The sequence below is a fragment of the Hydra viridissima genome, unplaced genomic scaffold, assembly GCF_058129835.1.
Source record: "Hydra viridissima isolate aposymbiotic clone 2 unplaced genomic scaffold, HvirCarnegie_v1 scaffold_1, whole genome shotgun sequence".
Lineage (NCBI taxonomy): Eukaryota > Metazoa > Cnidaria > Hydrozoa > Anthoathecata > Hydridae > Hydra > Hydra viridissima.
Window position 1 is genome coordinate 2,649,927 of NW_028324300.1, and position 17,525 is coordinate 2,667,451.

The 17,525-nt window shown below is 30.0% G+C and overlaps 3 protein-coding genes across 7 annotated transcripts; 2 read left to right on the plus strand and 1 right to left on the minus strand.

Annotated features, from left to right (window-relative positions):
- Window positions 1-2,544: 2,544 nt before the first annotated feature.
- LOC149892897 (uncharacterized) lies at window positions 2,545-6,472 on the minus strand. 4 transcript variants are annotated; one of them, XR_016450734.1, is made up of 6 exons: window positions 6,202-6,472; window positions 4,683-4,993; window positions 4,199-4,493; window positions 3,184-3,947; window positions 2,805-3,073; window positions 2,545-2,661 (listed from the first exon to the last, which is right to left on the minus strand). XR_016450734.1 is itself a non-coding variant. In XM_090081834.1 (6 exons), exons 3-4 carry the CDS (start codon window positions 4,967-4,969, stop codon window positions 4,466-4,468), a joined length of 315 nt encoding a protein of 104 aa, XP_089937960.1. In that variant the 5' UTR covers window positions 4,970-4,993; window positions 5,209-5,504; window positions 6,202-6,472; the 3' UTR covers window positions 2,545-2,661; window positions 2,805-3,073; window positions 3,184-4,465. The 4 variants fall into 4 exon arrangements, 1 of the variants encoding a protein (XP_089937960.1); XR_016450735.1 differs by adding an exon at window positions 5,209-5,504 and having other exon boundaries at window positions 3,184-4,493; window positions 4,735-4,993; XR_016450737.1 differs by adding an exon at window positions 5,209-5,504 and having other exon boundaries at window positions 2,805-3,033; window positions 3,184-4,493.
- A 400-nt stretch (window positions 6,473-6,872) lies between these two features.
- Window positions 6,873-12,874, plus strand: LOC145187447 (uncharacterized). Of its 2 annotated transcripts, XM_090081659.1 has the most exons (4): window positions 6,887-7,009; window positions 7,117-8,480; window positions 9,648-10,277; window positions 10,464-12,874. In XM_090081659.1, exons 1-3 carry the CDS (start codon window positions 6,991-6,993, stop codon window positions 9,663-9,665), a joined length of 1,401 nt encoding a protein of 466 aa, XP_089937785.1. In that variant the 5' UTR covers window positions 6,887-6,990; the 3' UTR covers window positions 9,666-10,277; window positions 10,464-12,874. The 2 variants fall into 2 exon arrangements, with proteins under 2 accessions (XP_079919972.2, XP_089937785.1); XM_080063846.2 differs by lacking the exons at window positions 9,648-10,277; window positions 10,464-12,874 and having other exon boundaries at window positions 6,873-7,009; window positions 7,117-8,641.
- Window positions 10,066-17,057, plus strand: LOC145187446 (uncharacterized). The gene is made up of 2 exons (XM_090081611.1): window positions 10,066-10,200; window positions 12,743-17,057. The coding sequence occupies exon 2, from the start codon at window positions 12,779-12,781 to the stop codon at window positions 15,431-15,433; it is 2,655 nt and encodes an 884-aa protein (XP_089937737.1). The 5' UTR covers window positions 10,066-10,200; window positions 12,743-12,778; the 3' UTR covers window positions 15,434-17,057.
- Window positions 17,058-17,525: the final 468 nt, after the last annotated feature.

Consider the following 17,525-nt stretch of genomic DNA (forward strand, 5'->3'; position numbering starts at 1 on the left):
TTTCTTTGACTCGAAGTTTTTTTTTAAATATTATTTGGGCATTTAATTAAATGATAGGGGAAACTGAGGCGAGTCGAAAAACGTTTTTAAAGATATCCTTTGTCTTATATTTTGCAAAAAAAAAAAAATAATAAAGACTTAAGATAGAGCTTGGGCAGAAGAATGTTTTATAAAATTGTCATTTGGTCGAAGCATGATGTAAGTTTTATTTAAACAGCATAAAGTACCCCAATTCATCAATTAATTCAATTCATGGCCGGGGAGAAATACGTCTGATGATGGGCTGAATTGACAAAAGTATAAAACAACAGGAAAATAATACATTGTTATAGTTTGAAAATAAAAATTACTCACTTTTCTATTCTACTCTAAAATGTATAATATATATATGTAACTAAATAATTATTACCCTTTTTATATATACTTATATATATATATATATATATATATATATATATATATAGATAGATAGATAGATAGATAGATAGATAGATAGATAGATAGATAGATAGATAGATGGATAGATAGATAGATAGACAGATAGACAGACAGACAGACAGATAGATAGATAGATAGATAGATAGATAGATAGATATAGATATAGATATAGATATAGATATAGATATATACACTATCGTAAGAAATTCTATTAACTAAATCAGCAAGAATCTCCCTACATTAATGGTCATAAAATTATTACTTTCTTGTATAATTATGTGTGATTCTTATGCTATTTATGCAATAAATTAATAAATAGCTTACACTTTAAAAATTAACTTCAAATAAATTCGCATAATAACTTGCAGTCAAACATAAAGTTCTGAACATTTCTGTAAATTCAAACAAAACTTATTCATTTTTTAGAGATTTTAAATGTAAAAATATCGTCATTGCAGTATATCAAGCTCAAATACCACAATTAAAATCAGTTGAGAACTTTTGATTACCATTAAAAAATTTTACTGCATTCATTTTTTATGATGGAAATAAATCTCGACAATTTTCTTTTTACTGCTACGTAAATTTGTTGCTGAGACTTTTTTTAATAGCTGGTGAATAAAATTTATTTTCATGCTTTCGTCGTCTGTAAGTCATCATTTAATACGCTGCTTAATTTTTGTGTCCTAAAATGTAAACACATTTTACAAACACAACGACACAACTTATATTTTATGACTCTATATTCTACTTGCTAAATTATTTGAAATGACGTTTATTATTTAATTCTACAAGTAATTAATAATTAATTATTACTTGTAGACTTAAATATTAAAAAAAAAAAATTTTGAACCCAGTTAAAAAAATACAAGCAATACTTCAATGGAATATTTCATATACCGTAGAAACCAACTTCCGTAGCCCCAATTAAGGTCTTTAGCAACAATAATGGTCTAATTAAAATCTTTTATAAGCAGAGATTCAGGTGTTATGAACCTCTGCTTACAGTTTTGTAAGCAAAGATCCATAAATCATGGATTTCTGTTTATGAAAATGAAGCTAAAAGATGGCCATATTGGGAGGTCCCGTATGCAGTAAAAATGCTATAAAATTACTTAAACATTTAACATAAGAAGAATGATTATAGGCTCGATGATTTTTTTTATTTTTTAACGTTAAAAAAATCTGGACAATCAAATTAGGTTGAGATCTGGTGATCTAGGGGATCAAAGCAACAGATCGATCTTCTTTGTGTTGAACAAGTGTGTTATACAATGGAAAATTGTCTTGTCGAAAAAGCATCCACATTTCCCTACTGAGCTTCCATCGCCTTGTTATCTTGCTTGTAAAAAGTGTTCATAATATTTCTCAGTTGAAAATCTTGGCTTTCTTATTGCATCTCAAGACCAATATATTTCTTTTTTTTTGTTGTTAAGTTACATTTTGATTAAGAAAGGATTGGTTTGACATTTGGGCTTTTTGTTGCTAAGCCAAGGATTTTTATTAATTGGTTCTGAATATGCTACTTTTGTTTTGGTCACAAAGCTTCTCGAGGAATGTCAATGATGTCACCTGCCTGCTCCAAGGTTTTTACTGTTTTTTACGCGCAAAACTCCGAGGCACTCTTAAGTCTGCCAACATTAACGTTGCTAAGGTTTTTGTTTGACCAATAAATTGCCATTTGATACTCTAAGACACTACTTTTCAACAAAGAAACTATGATTTGCACGCGAAGTTGCAAGTTGAAATATTTCAGGTTATTATTTGACGATTTTTAGCGATTAAAATACTGTTTTGCAATGCTAAAATTATTTTTCTAGACAAGCATCACAGATACTTAGAAATTTTAGTGTTCCCCAATTCTTTCGATCTTCTCCCATATAAAAACTATTTTCTCAATCGTTTTTTAAAAAATTATCAATCTCGAAGTTTGATCGTATAGAGAAAAAGATTGCTCTTTACGATGCCCTTAGAACGAATGACCTCCCTGTTCACACCCCACGTTTTTGAACTTCCGCTAGTGTTCGTCTATATGTTTTTTTTTTAAAAAAAAATCTTTTAGTCATTTTTTGATTTGAATATATATAAAATTTATAAAGACAAATAAAAGAATGATATCAACAAAATAATGTCAACATTTGTATGTTTTACAACTAAAAATCGTTGCTCATGTAATTTCACCAGCTAAAACTTTGTTACACCTGCTCAATGACGTCATATCATCTGAAAAATAAAGATAACTTTAATTAACACATTTTGTGTAAAAAGTGCAATTGAAATTATAGGCTTGGGCGAGCCTAAAACTCTAGATATTTTTATGTTACGTTATAAAAGAAACAGATTTTAGTTAATTAAGATGTTCTTACCAGAATCAGAAGTGTATTGCATAACTGGCTTTTTCTTTTTAGACATATTCTAAGGTTTAGTTGATCACATTAGCTTTATCTTTGCCAGCACTGGTTTGATTTTCTTAGCTGCTGCAGTTAAGTGTTCATTTTTTCGTTCTTCAATGGCTTCTTTAAACCGTTTCTTCATGTATTTGGTTTAGCATGCAAAAAACTTTATCATTAGTGCCCACTGAAGTGGAGTGAAGCCCTTTCACGAAAATGATCGCTTATACCATATAAGGTAATTACTATAAGATTACATACTTAATGGGTAGGTTAGTGTATTAAAAAAATCAATTTTATGACCATATGAAATATAGAAAAAGAAAATGAAAATAGGCTTATTTACAATCCTAACCTGTTGGTTTTGTAGGCGAAGGGAACCACTTGTGGTGAAGCACATTTGGACTTGGCACTTCTCTTTGGTTTAGGTGTTTTAACAACTGTTACATCAGATGGTGGCATCATATTGCTGAACGATGAAGAAGATGAACCTCTGGACGCCATGCTAGTGGAAGGCTGATCCAAACTATTAGAAGTTTCAGCGTTTTCGACTCTTTCGTTCAAAAATGAAATTGAACAGTTTTCTTCGTTTTGTGGTTCGAAAAACGAGGACAATCAAGTAGAAAGTCATCATAAAATTTGTTCATTTTGTAATAAAAATTAATATTGGTTTTAACTGTTATTTTTTACTTGGAGAAATTAAATAGTGATAAAAGTTAGAATGAAACAATAATGAAAATTAGAAATTCACAGATCAAAAATAACATAACAAATTAAGTACCTAACCTAGCATACTAGCCAAATCCTATAATTTATATTTTATATAACCAATACATGCTACATACTTTTCACTTACAGGTACAAGTAGGTTCAGCACCAAAGCATTCATTAACATTAAGACCAATTCTTATTTCACTAAATGAAATTGTATTTGACTTTCATATTTGTCGGTCCAAACTGGTCATTAAATATTATTGTCTGTTAGCCACTGGTCAAAAGCATTTCATAAACATTCATAAACATTCATAGAGAACTTCATGATTTATTTAACCCTTTAGCAGATTTACCAACAGCTGCTGAATTTGGAGGCAATGACTGGTAAACACTCATATGGATTCTCTGGTTAGCATACATAAAAGAGGGGGAGGAAGAGATCCGTCAGCACCAACATTTGTTGTAATAAAAGTGCAAAAAAATATATATATATATAAAGAAAAATGAGTAGGCTAAGCTATCATACTGTCATGCTAAGCTATAATGCTACAAGATATGTAAAATTAAAAGCAATTTGTAGTGCTGGATGTATTATAAATAATAAAAGCATTAAAGAAATAGCAGAAAAATAAGCAACAATTTTGATATAAACTTACATAATCAAAATTGTAATTCTTTCTTTGTCTTTAGCTGCACAGCGAACATTTTTTGATCCTCTTTCAGGCAAGACTTTCCCAGCTTTAGGTGAAAATTGAAAGCCGGACTCATCGAAGTTAAAGTTGCGGTTGGGTTCATAAAGGGGATCTAGAGAGCCTTTCTCAGCCAAGTAGCTTCTAATGTCCGCAAACCACTATTTAATTACTTGTTGTGACGCATTACGCCAGTTGGAACTCAGTGACACCGTCATGCGTGTAGTTATGTTACTATGCCTCGCCATATGATAACTTGCAGCTAAGAAAAGATTGGTAAAAATAATATGGTAGCATACTTTTAAAATATTATAAATGAATTAATATGTAATTATAGGCCTATTACAAATTGTATTATTAAATCTAGTAGTTGCCTATATTATTATCAATAATTTGTAAAATAAAAAATTAGTAGTAAAATGATATGAAAAAAACGAAATTTTTCACTAACCATTTATCTCCAGGTTTTAACGACCCTGATCTATCAAATTGATTAGGTATACCCCTGTTTGATTCTTCCATCAAACGTTCATCTGACAATAGACTGGACACAAGAGACATGATGGTGCCTTTGGTAACAGGTTGAGCTCTCCTTTGCGCGTGGATTATATAGTTAACCAACACTTGCTCCTTAGTTTCGGTCAAAAAATGTGCTGGGGCCCTTTTTTTTCTTTGAAGAACAATCTTATCCTTTAAGATTGTTCTAGGAATCCCATAATGCTTTATGCACAATCCCATGCACCAGTTGCGCTTCTTCGACCGCTAAAAAAATTGTAAGTAAAATATGTAGCTACCTAGGCAGTAAGAACTTTCAGCAAAAGTTATTAGATCGCAAAAAATTAAAAATATTGAATAATTTGATTTTAAAATATATCATAACAATACAATTATATGCTTTAACTTTTTCTTTCATTAATCTTTAAAAAAAAAAAAAATGGCGTTGTAAATCATTTAAAAAAAATTAAAATGGCAATGACCAACGGTGGCGACTACTCACAAGTGGGTGTAGCGAAGACTGATAAAGATTTAGCTGTTTATTACATGGCTATTTTTAAATAAAATTGAGCCAAACGCGTATCGACCTATGTGTCACAGTTCATATTTAATGATAAGGACAAAAAAAGTCAATTTTTTAAAAAAAAGTTTTCGATGGCAATTACTAGCCAGGGGGTTGTATTGCTTCCAGTATTCGCCACCTCCACCCCTCTCCCACCCTTTCAAATTCATCCACTAAGTCTATGTTTATAAGATATTTCAGCATCCTAATAACACCCTGAAAAAGAAAAAAAAAAAAAAAAATTAGATTGTAAACAACATATTTTTTAAGTGATTATTCAAAAGCTTTTCTATTTGTCATTACGCATTATGGATTTTTTAGAATCCTGTGCCTTTCTTTTTAAAGTTACGATAGTCAAATTTTCGTCAGTTATACAGGGAACATCAAAGTTTTTTTAAACAGAATTTTTGAACTTTCCAGCAGTCAGTCTTTGCTCTGCATGCTTTTTAATGACCAAGTGGCGAAGACGAGGTCGCATAGCGAACACAGGGTTTTTTTACCCTATTTACCGTTAAATTTTAATATAAGAAAAAAGCAACTTTTGTTATGAAAATTTTGATTAAACTTTTATGCATAGCTGCATGTTACGCTATTGATAAATAGAGTAACATGATGGGGTTAAAATCCATTGTAGTGCAAGTCACATTTTCGTTAAAATTGAATTAGGTGTTGTATGAAATTCTAAAAAAAAAAAAATTTTTCGTGAGGCAAATTGAAGTCCAAATATCTACCGCTAGAGAGCAGCACTTTCCGTGCATAAAAAAAAAATGCCCGCAAACCCTTCTGTTTTTTTTTAAAGTTGCACTAAATATGATTTACATCACAACGGCTTTGACCTTCTCAAATATGATTCGACTCCCCTTTTCAGTAAAAGTATTAGAACAAGAACAAGGAAAGCATTTTTTAAACCTACATGACCATTTTTTTCCAGTTCACCACAAAACACTCCACAAGCACCACAAAGTTTTTAACAAGAATTCCATCAAATCGAGCTACCCTTATGGTTATCAAGGGACGTAAATCTTATAATCCGGCCACAAGAAGTTCCGAGTTAATCTAAATAAAAACCAGGAGATCATAATGAACGATCACTTGCTGAACAAAGAAAAAAAAAAAAAATTGATTTCCAGATGTAAAAAAATTTTTCTTTCCCAAGCAATCATTTCTTTTTGACGTCAGAACTCCTAATTCCGTAAACATTGAGATAAATAAAAGAGTCTGCTTTGAGCTGAAACATTTCACTTTTTTGTAAAAAGTCGTTTACCCCTTTGATGTAAGATACATCATTTTATATTTATGCTGTGGGCAATTTTAGTATTGTTGATTGAACAGTTGAAGTTGCGATGAAATGCTTATTAATTTATTTTTTATAGAAAGCACCGTTTTGCATTTTTGAAAACGTCACGACGTTATTGAAACTTTTCTTCATTTAGTAAATACTTTACTAGGTCATCACAAATCTATTATTTCAAAAAGAGAATTGTTGTCAAATTTATTATTTACAATATGATTTCATTGCTAAACAGAGTTTTGCATATATTAGTTTAAAAGTTCGCTTTTGGATCTAAATAATATAACAAAGTCACACTCAATAATTTATGTTCTTACTGCAATAAGCCAAGAGAAAAATTTTGTGCGCTGTTAAAAGAGAAGAAAAAACAACACATAAAACTGTAAAAAGATCTCATCTATAATAGCAACGATGGTAGCAGAAAATGAAGGTATGTTAACTTATGATATCCAGCTGCGCTTTTCTCTCTGCTTCGATTTTTTTTTTTTTACACCTAATTGCATGTAAAAAAAATTTTATTCACTCCTTGATTTTTAGATTGTAAATTTCTCTCTTTGTTGCAAACTACACAAAAACTTTCACATTTTAATCGAAAGTTTATATCTACTAAATTATCGAACTTTCTGTATCATGGAGCCAACTGCATGCTGGTTATTTACCTAATATCATTTTTTACAAGCACCGGTATGACTCCAAGTCAAGCTGGAGTAATTGTAGGTTCCAGATATATTTCACAAGTAGCTGGTTCTGCTGTCTTAGGCTGGTTAATGGACCGAACAAAACGATACATGCTAATTACGTTGATTTCAATGGTACTTTCGACAATATCAGTTACAGGGTTTGTTTTTTTGCCGCATATTATTTATGGCGTTTCTGAAAAATTTCCTTCTTCAAGCAATATGACAATAAATACTTCAATAATTAACAGTTCATCAATACATGACGCTCTAGAAAGCATACCAGCTGTTTATCCAAAGGGAGCATTTATATTAGCATTCTTTTTCTGCAACGTTTGTTCTTTCTTTGAAGGCAGCCAGCTTGGCTCCCTGGAAGCGTTTACTGTTTCAATAAGTATAAAGCTTGGTAAGAATAATTCGTACGCGTGGCAGAGAATGTGGAGCATGATTGGCTACGGAACCTTTTCGCTTTTAATTGGCATCGGAATGCGTTACGTACATTTTAACTTCATATCTCAATATATCATAGCATACTTAGTTTTTATTGCTCTAAAAATAATTTTATTTCCGCCATTTGCGCATCTTGCCCGATTTTACGGAAAATCTTTAAAAAATAATACCGCAGTTGAATCGTGCAATTTTTTCTTGAGAACGACGTTGAAGAAGCCTCTTGTGCTTCTTTGTTTACTACTTCAGTTTGTTATGGGTTTTATCAGCAACGTTATTTTTACGTACATGGCGATTTACATGAATAAAAATATGAAAAACGGAACAATGATTGTATTGGGATTAACAACTTTTCTTCAATGTATTTTCGGAGCTTTGTTTTCGCCATATGTTGAAATAATTAATGGAAGAATTAAAAACTCTTACGCCATGATGGCACTCGCGTTTTTTGGTTACGGAGTGGCATGCACCTTAATATTTCTTGTTAGCAACGCTTACTACGTTATTGGTATTAGTTTAATTTATGGTATATCAAGACCAGTATACATAATTACAATGCACTTAGAACTGCATAAACTGAGCCATCAAAAGTGTTTAGTCTCATTTTTAAATATAGCAAGTGGAATGCAAAACGGAATAGGAGGTGGTATCGGTAGTGTTGTTGGTGGCTTTTTGTATCAGTATTATGCAGAATGGCTTTACATAATAATGGCAGTAATTTGTCATATTTCTGCCATTGGACTGTTTTGCAAATGTTTGTTTGAAAAGATAATCGAGGTTAGAAACAAAAAATTATTACCAATCCAAAAAAGTTGCTTGAATCATTCTTTGGTTTAGGAAATATTTTTTGATAAAAGTATTTAAAATATTAATGAGAATTTTAAGCGCTGCGATATAAATACTTTTTAAATTTTCAAATAAATACTGTTGATTATAAATACTGTTAATACTATTTCAGGCTTCCTAATTTTTCTTCCCAAAACGGAAAACAAAAAGAAGGTCTTCATGAAGGGTCAAAACCTTCATGAGGAAATGGGGAGCTCTGATGAAACGGGTTACTTATTGTAACTTAATGATTTGCAAATATGCAATGACGTTTTAAAACGTTGGAAATTAACTACGTCACAGTTGTAATAAGATGTTTATTAAGCAAAAAGCGAATTTAGTTGATAATTTTTTACTTATCTTGCTGGACAACCATCTTTTGTTGGAATGGAAACAAATTATGACAGTTCTTGCTAAATTAAAAAAGATTTTTAAATATTAATAAAGACTTAAAGGTAAATGAAATTCTAGATTCAATTTGTACCAAGGCTAATACATTTTTACCAAGGCTAATACATTTTTCAAAATATTCGTTTCGGTTTTCCATGCTTTTTTACTTAAGAAAGATATTATTTTCACCATGCTGCGTATCTCCATGGCAAAGATTGTTTATATGATAGATTGGGAAAGAATGCATTAGTAATCAACAATGCGCTTAAAATTTGTTTTATTACCGACCCCCTCCAGCTTGTTAATGATGTTACGCAATGATGTTAAAAGCATTCATAAATAGTTAATTGAAAAATTTTGTGAATGTAATCTTATATAAAAAGTTAGTCTAAGAAACTAAAAAAGTATATCAAAGCTTATACCTATGCTACATCCTTTTATAGCAGCAGTCTGATAGATTATAGAAAGATATTAGAACAAATACTTTTCTATCTGTTTTCTTTTTAAACAAATTTAGTTACATAACGATAATTATCTATTTAAACACAAATACAAGTAAACAAAATAAATTGAAAAAATGGCAGGCTTCATTTTGTAGTTAACCATTCTACCTGTCGCTATTTTTTTTCTTGTTGTTATTGCTGTGGTAAATTGTTTACATTCGCAGTGTAAAGGATTTGAGAAAAAGCTGCATTTTAAATTAGTTGTTTTGTTTTGTTTTTTTTGTAGGTCTTTCCTACTTGTTAATGGTTGTACAGCAGTTAATCTAAAAAAATTGATACGGGAAAATTAAGAAACGTCACAGTTATCAAACGTCATAATTATCAAAAACGTGACAGAAAATTGATTTTTTTTTTTTTTTTGAAAATCAGTTATTAGGAAAAGTAAGTTTTTTAAGTTTTTGTTTATTTAATTTTGTTATTTTAATTTGTATTGTTTTTCATTTAAGTATTCGTTAGATCGTTTCCAACGATTGAACTTTTTTTTGAAAATTTTTACTCATAGCGATGCCTTTTAAGTGAACAAAAAGCAGATTAAACTTTTTATAGAGTTATAGAAATTAGGATTATAAAATACTTGTGGTTTACGGCGTTAGAAACCATTAGATTCTCGAAGAGTACTTCAGTTGTTCTCTGTAAACAGTTGTATACACACCGAGTTGTTTTTTGTGCCTTGAAAATACAAAAAATTTAATTTTGGTTGATACAGGTTGTTGGTGTGTTTTATTAAGTTTGCTACAAGTTTTTAAAATTCTTCTGTTTGTTTTTTGTTGGTTTTTGAGGTATGAAAATTTATTATGACGATGTAAATAATAGCGCAATTTAACCACAGCAAATGCAATACTAAAGTACATTAATGGTTGGATACCGTATTTTTATGCATTATCACTTTTTTCCCTTAAAAGGTTTCGTTTTTTAAAACTCAGTATATAAATAAAGTTTAGCCAATATATCTAACATATAATTAAATATAATTACCTAATTACAAACAAAATGATATTGAAATTCCAAGCATTTAAAAATTACACGGCCTATACACGTCTAGCCAAATGGTCCGACATAATCTGAATAACCTGAATAGCTGTTTCAGGATAAAACTTGAACCAGTTTCATTTTAGAAATTTTACATGAAACTTCGCCTTGAGCTGTAGAACTGCATGGCATGAAATACTTTGTAGTAATTCCAGATCGATTCCAGATCGATTCAAAAAATTTTTCCCAACTTTTTCCAAACCATTTTTTTTTGATTTCATTGAAGATTGGCACTGTTGAACTCTGTGAAAAAGCTATTCTGGAGAAATTTACAAGCTTAATTCAAACAGATTCTCGAGATTAATAAATTTTTTTAAATACCCCATTTTAGGCTGGTCTACACGGTAACTAAAAAAATTAATACCATAAAATTTATAGATGTAATTATCCAAAAATAATGAAATTATGCATTAAAAATAAAACTTTTATGGAGAACTTGTTTTTAACAATTAAAAGCATTTTTATTAAAAGGTTGTTAGATGTTTATTGTTAGATGCAAAATATCTTGATTAGACTAGGCTAAGAAAACTTATGCTCTGCTTTGCTTGAAGGCAGACATATTTAACTATTTTTCTTAAGTAGCTTTGGTAGATGCCATGAATCAAAAATTACAAAGATGTAATCTGCGTTTTAGGAAGTATTCGACTTTTGTAAACCTTTCCACAAGTTCATTTATAATTGAAATCTAAACATCTTGGGTGCAAGTGACTTTGCAGAAAACTACGGCCTTGTTGTCAAGATGAGGTGCAGAGTTTCCACTGGAATAACCTTTAGTGCACATTACATTTAGTTGAACTGCTATACTATTATTTTAACAATTCATTTACTCAAAAGTTGTTCTGCATTATATCTGATGGCATGAGACATGATTTTATTGCAAAAAGATATAACACAGATAAGAAGATGGAGTATTTTTCCGATAGTTATGCTGGTCAATACAAAACAAACAAACAAAAAAATTTGAAAACCTATGGATGCATCAAAATGTTTTTGATATAAAAGCATATTTAGATAATTTTTTAAATCAGCCATAGTAAACCTTCATATGATGATATCGGAGCCACATTAAAAACTAGGAATGCTTTAGCAAATTGCAATAGCAAGTTAAAGAGAATTGGAATAGCAAGTTAAAGAGAATCCCGCGAATCTAATTATTTTATCAGCTTACACCATTTGCAGGCTGATACAGATAATTTGGTATTTCAGCTCGATAAGAGTATGAATGGTGAAGTCGAAAATCTGAATGTTGAATAGCAATTTATTTAAATAATATTTTTTCATGGTCTTTTAATATTAAATATATTATACTCATAAATCACGTTCTAACCATCAAAACACAACAAGCACCGCTTCAGCACTTTAATATACCGTTAAAGTGAAAGACTCTGATTTAACAACAAAGGCTGTAACAGTTTGAACATCATGTAATTTAGTAATTACAAATTTTTGTGTTTAAAATTTAAAATTTGTAAATTTGAATTTTTTTATGTTCGGTAAATTGATTCTCATCTCAGTTATAAATAAATCTGTTAAAAAAAATGCTATTACTAAAAGTCAAGTATTTTCAAAAGTATAAATGGCTTTGATTGTAATTTTTGAAACAGCGTTTACTAAACCTAATTAAGAAAAATAGAAAAAAATTTTTTTTTTCACTTTTTTTTTTTTTGCTTATTGACAAAGCAGTCTAAAATCCTGGTTAACCAAAAAAAAAAAAAAAAAAAAAAAACGTTTTTTTTGCATGAAAAATTTGTACTTAAAGGCTTTTCAACATTAAATACAAATTCCTGGTAAAAATCTGATTCTAAAAGTTTCATAGTTTTTGGATAACTATATCTTATTTAATTTTCTTAGTTTTAAAAGGTAAACAGACGTTGAATGGATGTTTAAAAATTGAATATCTTGAGAACTGCTCTCAATTTGCTGTTCAAATTTCCCTAGGAAAATTTTTTCCTATAATTAAACTGCACCAAATTTAAAAAGCATGGTTATACACCCAAATTTAAAGACCAAAAATTAAGCAGCCTCATTGAGCTGAGATGAAAATACTCTCAGGTAAATTCCCTGAATTTTTTACTATGAATCAGAAAAATCACAGTATATCAGTGAAAATATCAAATCAGCATTCAAGAGGCCAATAAAAAATCAAAAGAAGTAATGAATGTCATGAGTTTAACCTTACAGACTCTTTAACCTTACAGCACATTTAAACTTTAAGATTATACTTTCGAAGGTTAAACAAATAAAATGTAAGATATTTTTTGATGCTAAAAAGAAGTCAATTTTGTCATTTAGAGCGATTAACACAAATTTATTCAACTTTCTTTGGAAATGAAGTATGAAGTTGAATATGAAGCAAGCACGATCCACAAGAGCAATACCGAGTATGGTGAATTGTCATCATATGATTTGATGCAAAAAAAGAAAGAATATTTTTTTTACAAAAACAAAGAAATAATAAACGAAAATGAATTGGCAAATATGGATCATCCATTCATGTTTGGTAATGAGCTTTTTAGTCATGACATAAGAAATTCAATTTTGGTTTCAAATCCAGTGAACAGTAACACTCCTATTAAGGAGATCTTTTCAAAATACACGTGGTTCCAAGGAGAAAATTGTTCTTCGTGTAACAGATCATCGAATGTTCTCTTTTTAAAACAGCATTCAGACTTTATGACATGCTTGAGACCAAGTGATGAAAATTATACATTTCAAGAGCCGTTTTCTCTCACAAATTCAAACTCTAAAACTAATTTTAGCTTCAAATTACCGGCGGCCAAACCGAGCAGCTTAAAAGTTTTATCTTCTTTTGTGAATAAACATGGCGATCATGGGATTGACATGGATTCAGTAAATCAATATCATAATGAAACAAAAGAAATTCACATCACCTCTGGCGCTTCTTTGATATCAAGACTTTGCTGTTACGTTGAGTATAAAGAACGTGGTAAAACTTACGGTTCCGATGAACAATCTTCTTTCACCAAAAAGTCGTCAAATTTAGAAACAAACCAAAAACAAAAAAGTATTAAAAAAAAAGAAGTTCTTCAAACAGTTCACGAAGACGAAATTTTTCAAGTTCAAGCGGCAGAAATTGAAAACAATTTTTTAGACTTATTTTTATTAGACAACTTACAACAAGACCAAAAATTGACAAAATTAAAAAAACAAAATCCTGAAACTTACAGTGACTGTTCATCAGTCGACATTTTTTCTTCTCCAGAAACAAATGATGAACATGATGCCTCTTGCATCAAACTTCACCATCAAGACCCTACAGATTTCACTTCCAATACTGAAACAGATTCATGGTTTAAAAATCAATACTTAGTTCCTACTACTCCGTTAGCAGCCAATAACACTTTACAGGTAGCAGTCAGTAATGGTTCAGAAACGACTGTAAAAAATACATCAATTACGGATTTAAAAAATACACTCTTTAATACAGAATCATTCGTGAGGTTAATCAATCTTCCGAGCTACAAAAAAATCAAATCGAACGATTACAGGTTTTCGAAAAGATCAAGCCAGTACTTTAAAAAAAGGATAGAAAACTTGAAAGACGTCTTACCACTGATAGAGGAGGAATTAACTAGCGAGTCCGATTACTTACCTTCAAATTCAATAGAAACATCACAAAAAATTGATAACTTTAATTTTAAAGGCCAAACTATTAGATATCAAATCGAAGGCGATGTCAGGTCCGACGGAAATCAATCTGAAAGAGAAAATAAATGTATAACATTAAAAGGCGAAGCACTTAAACTCAATGATCGTGGTCAAACTGACGGAGATCAAGCCAAGGCAAACATTAGTTATATTGCATTAAAAAGCATAGTACTCGCGCCGTTAACTATGACGTTTGTTTTTAACGAACAAGTTGATGCTGAGAAAAGAGAGCCATTGTTCACACCCGTTCATCAAGAAATAAATAACACGACTAAAAATAGCTTGAAAATAAATAATCTAAAAATAAATAATCAATCAAGAACAGTTAGTATGGTAGAATCTAAGATCTCTTCCATTGTAAAAAATCAACAGAAAAGCAACTTTAAAAATGAGTATATTTTTAATAACGTTCATTCACACGATGAAAGCAAACTTAACCTTGGTCAAAGCAAACTTAAAATCGGTCAAAGTAATAACATTATTTACGACCTCCGAAGAAAATACTCTACTGTTTCGTTATTAGACAAACAAGACCTTAAAGCGGTCAGTTCGAATTTTTCTCTGCAGAACTCGATAAGAAGTGAGGATGATACCTTAAGACATTCTTCAAGTGAAAAAAGTATGTCCTTGAATGAGGAAAATGAAACTGAATCATTTGCCAGATGGAGAAGAAAATCGTCTACGAATCCTTTTCTTTTAAACTCTGCAAGTCAAGATAAAAGGGTAGAAAGACTAATGAGTACTTATTTCGCGGATGAGACCAACATATTTGAAAATGAGAGCAGATTGTTTGAAAATGAGACCAGTGCATTTGAAAAAGAATCCACCGTATATAAAAACGAGTTTGACTTACTGGAAATAAAGAGTCAGAAAAAATCAATCGTGAAAAAAATTACAAAAGCAACTCAATATACGGAATCTTTATCTAATGATTCAGGAAAACCTAAAAAACGTTCAAATCTATTTAGAGTTGATGGCTATCTCTCCAAAAATGGCAACGCTATCTTTAAAAGAAAACAAGAAAGACGTTTAAGACATAAAAACAGCGTACCTGATGATATGTACTCTACAAACTTTGACATTGCAAATGCTGTTGATGAGAAAGGTAATTCTTGTCTCCATATAGCTGCAGCTAACAGTGATATCTCTACTATAAAATATATTTTGAAAAACGGGGGTAATGCCTTAAAGAGGAATAAAAATAATTGTTTACCTATTGACTTGGCAAGAGATTTTCAAACAGCCAGATTATTATCATCTGCAATGCTCTTTTACGGCGATGGTGGAGTAACAACAGTTTTAAACTTGAAATAGTTTTAAATAATCCTTTGAGATATTTATAAAGAAGAAAGAGTTGCAAAAAACTGGAAACCAGGTTTATGAGAGTATTCGAGGCGAAAACAAAAGGTAACTAACAAAATATCAACGAGCATAACTAGTCCAATTAAAAACGTAGAGGTCTTTACGTGCAATCACTTATTAAAAGCATTAGTTGGACTTCTTTTCAGGATCTGAAGGCGCAATTATTGATACGAATTTACTTCGGTCCGTCCAATACGTTACCAATAAACCCAATCACTCAAATCTAATAAATTGAAAAATATGAAAGAAAAATAAATGAAGTGGATAATTTATCCAATAAAGAAGTTCTTGTTACCTCAAACACCTTCAAAAAAGTTTTTTATTAAATCAAAGCAAAGTTTTTATTATTAAACAAACTCTAGACTGTTACAAGTTGAGGGAACAGTTTATGTCATGTCTCTTGTTATTCAGATGTGAATTTCGTTTGCATGTTCCACTTCTTCTAAAGTATCTGCAACCAATTGAATCTATGAACACGCTTAGAAACAAAAAAATCTTTTAGAATATTTTTCTAAATTTGTTGAAAGTTAAAAGTTTGGATTCTGGAATTTTTAAAAAATTTAATGACACACGCACACTTAAAATAAATATTTTTTAGCAAAAAACTTGATTAGATCTGAAAATGAGTCAAACATTTTAGGATAAGATACAAATATTTTTTAAATTTATACTAAAAGTATAAAAATTGAACTAAAAATATTTTTTCGAAAATATTTCTTAAATCTAATTTTCTTATTAAAAATCAAAGTTTAGAAAAAAACCAAACTATTTTTAAATGATTTCTTTACTTTCTTTTTATTTACGTCCAACTTAAAATTTTTTTACAGTCAAATATACTTTTCTAAAACCTGATTTGTTTTGTAAATACTTTTGCGTTTAAACAACTAAAACATATTTTTCTTTTTTATATTTGAGATTTTATAATTTATTCAAATTAGTTTTAACGTCGAGTAAAATTTTTAAAATCATTTTTCATAAAAATATCAAGCAGGAAATAATACCTGCAAGTTTAAAAATAATCTTATAAAGTAAATAATACCTGGAGATAAATTGAGACCAATTTTACCATCCTCCTGTTCTTTAGCTTCAATCTGAAAGAAAAAGTAACTAAAATACCTCATTATATTTTGAATGTAAAAATTTGCTTTGAAGTTAAAAAGAATGAAGTTTTTTTAGTCTTGAAAATATCAGAAAAAACGTGAACTTTTTTCGTATTCAAAAGTTTTAATTTTACACTTAATTTTTACACAAATGACGTCTTTATTGCAACCCCCCCTTACCGCTTACCGTTCAGTTGTTGAGAAACACTTCGGAAGTGCGTCACAAATAAAAATGTGAGACCAGCTTTTATACTTTTTGATGGATTAAATCCTGAAAAAAGACATTGCGGTTGTCCTGTTGATGCAAGTGGGATGTGTTGTCACATACTCGCATTATTGTTTTTGAAACACTATAATACAAAAGAAAAGATTTTGACATCTTGCAAAGAACAGTTACAAAAATGGCAGCCTCGATTAAATAAGAGGATCTATTCCAATAGTCCCATTAAATAAAATTAATCCGGATTCTACAAAAATGAAAATAAGAGATGGAAAAATAGTTATATCACTAGCAAATCCAGATCAAAAATATTTTAAAAGGGATGTACCATTAATTGCTAAAAATTTGAAGGAACAGTTAAAAAAGAAAAAACGTGTAGAGGAACATGTTCATTCAGTTATAATGAAATCAAAAACATGGACGCAAGTCATCTGTCAGTCAACATTTACACAATAAATACGCACAAAGAACTGCATTTGTTCTATCAGACTGCATTTATTGAATTACCCCATTATTTAATCAAAACATAATTCAAATAGATAACACTAAAATTGAAAACACTGACTACTATACTAATAAACTCACCGATAATTCAAATGATGATAATACTTCAGGAAAAAACATTTTTGTTAAAAATATAAAGTCTCGCTAATATCATCCCAACTGACATTGAAATAACTAATGTACTTAGCACTTATGATGGCTTAAAAGAAATTGCACTTTA

Coding starts and splice junctions, on each gene's coding strand:
- LOC149892897 (XM_090081834.1), bottom strand. CDS start 4,969: ATGGGATTGTGCATAAAGCATTATGGGATTCCTAGAACAATCTTAAAG. Junction 4,494..4,682: donor TTAAAACCTGGAGATAAATG/GTTAGTGAAAAA, acceptor ATCTTTTCTTAG/CTGCAAGTTATCATATGGCG.
- LOC145187446 (XM_090081611.1), top strand. CDS start 12,779: ATGAAGTATGAAGTTGAATATGAAGCAAGCACGATCCACAAGAGCAAT.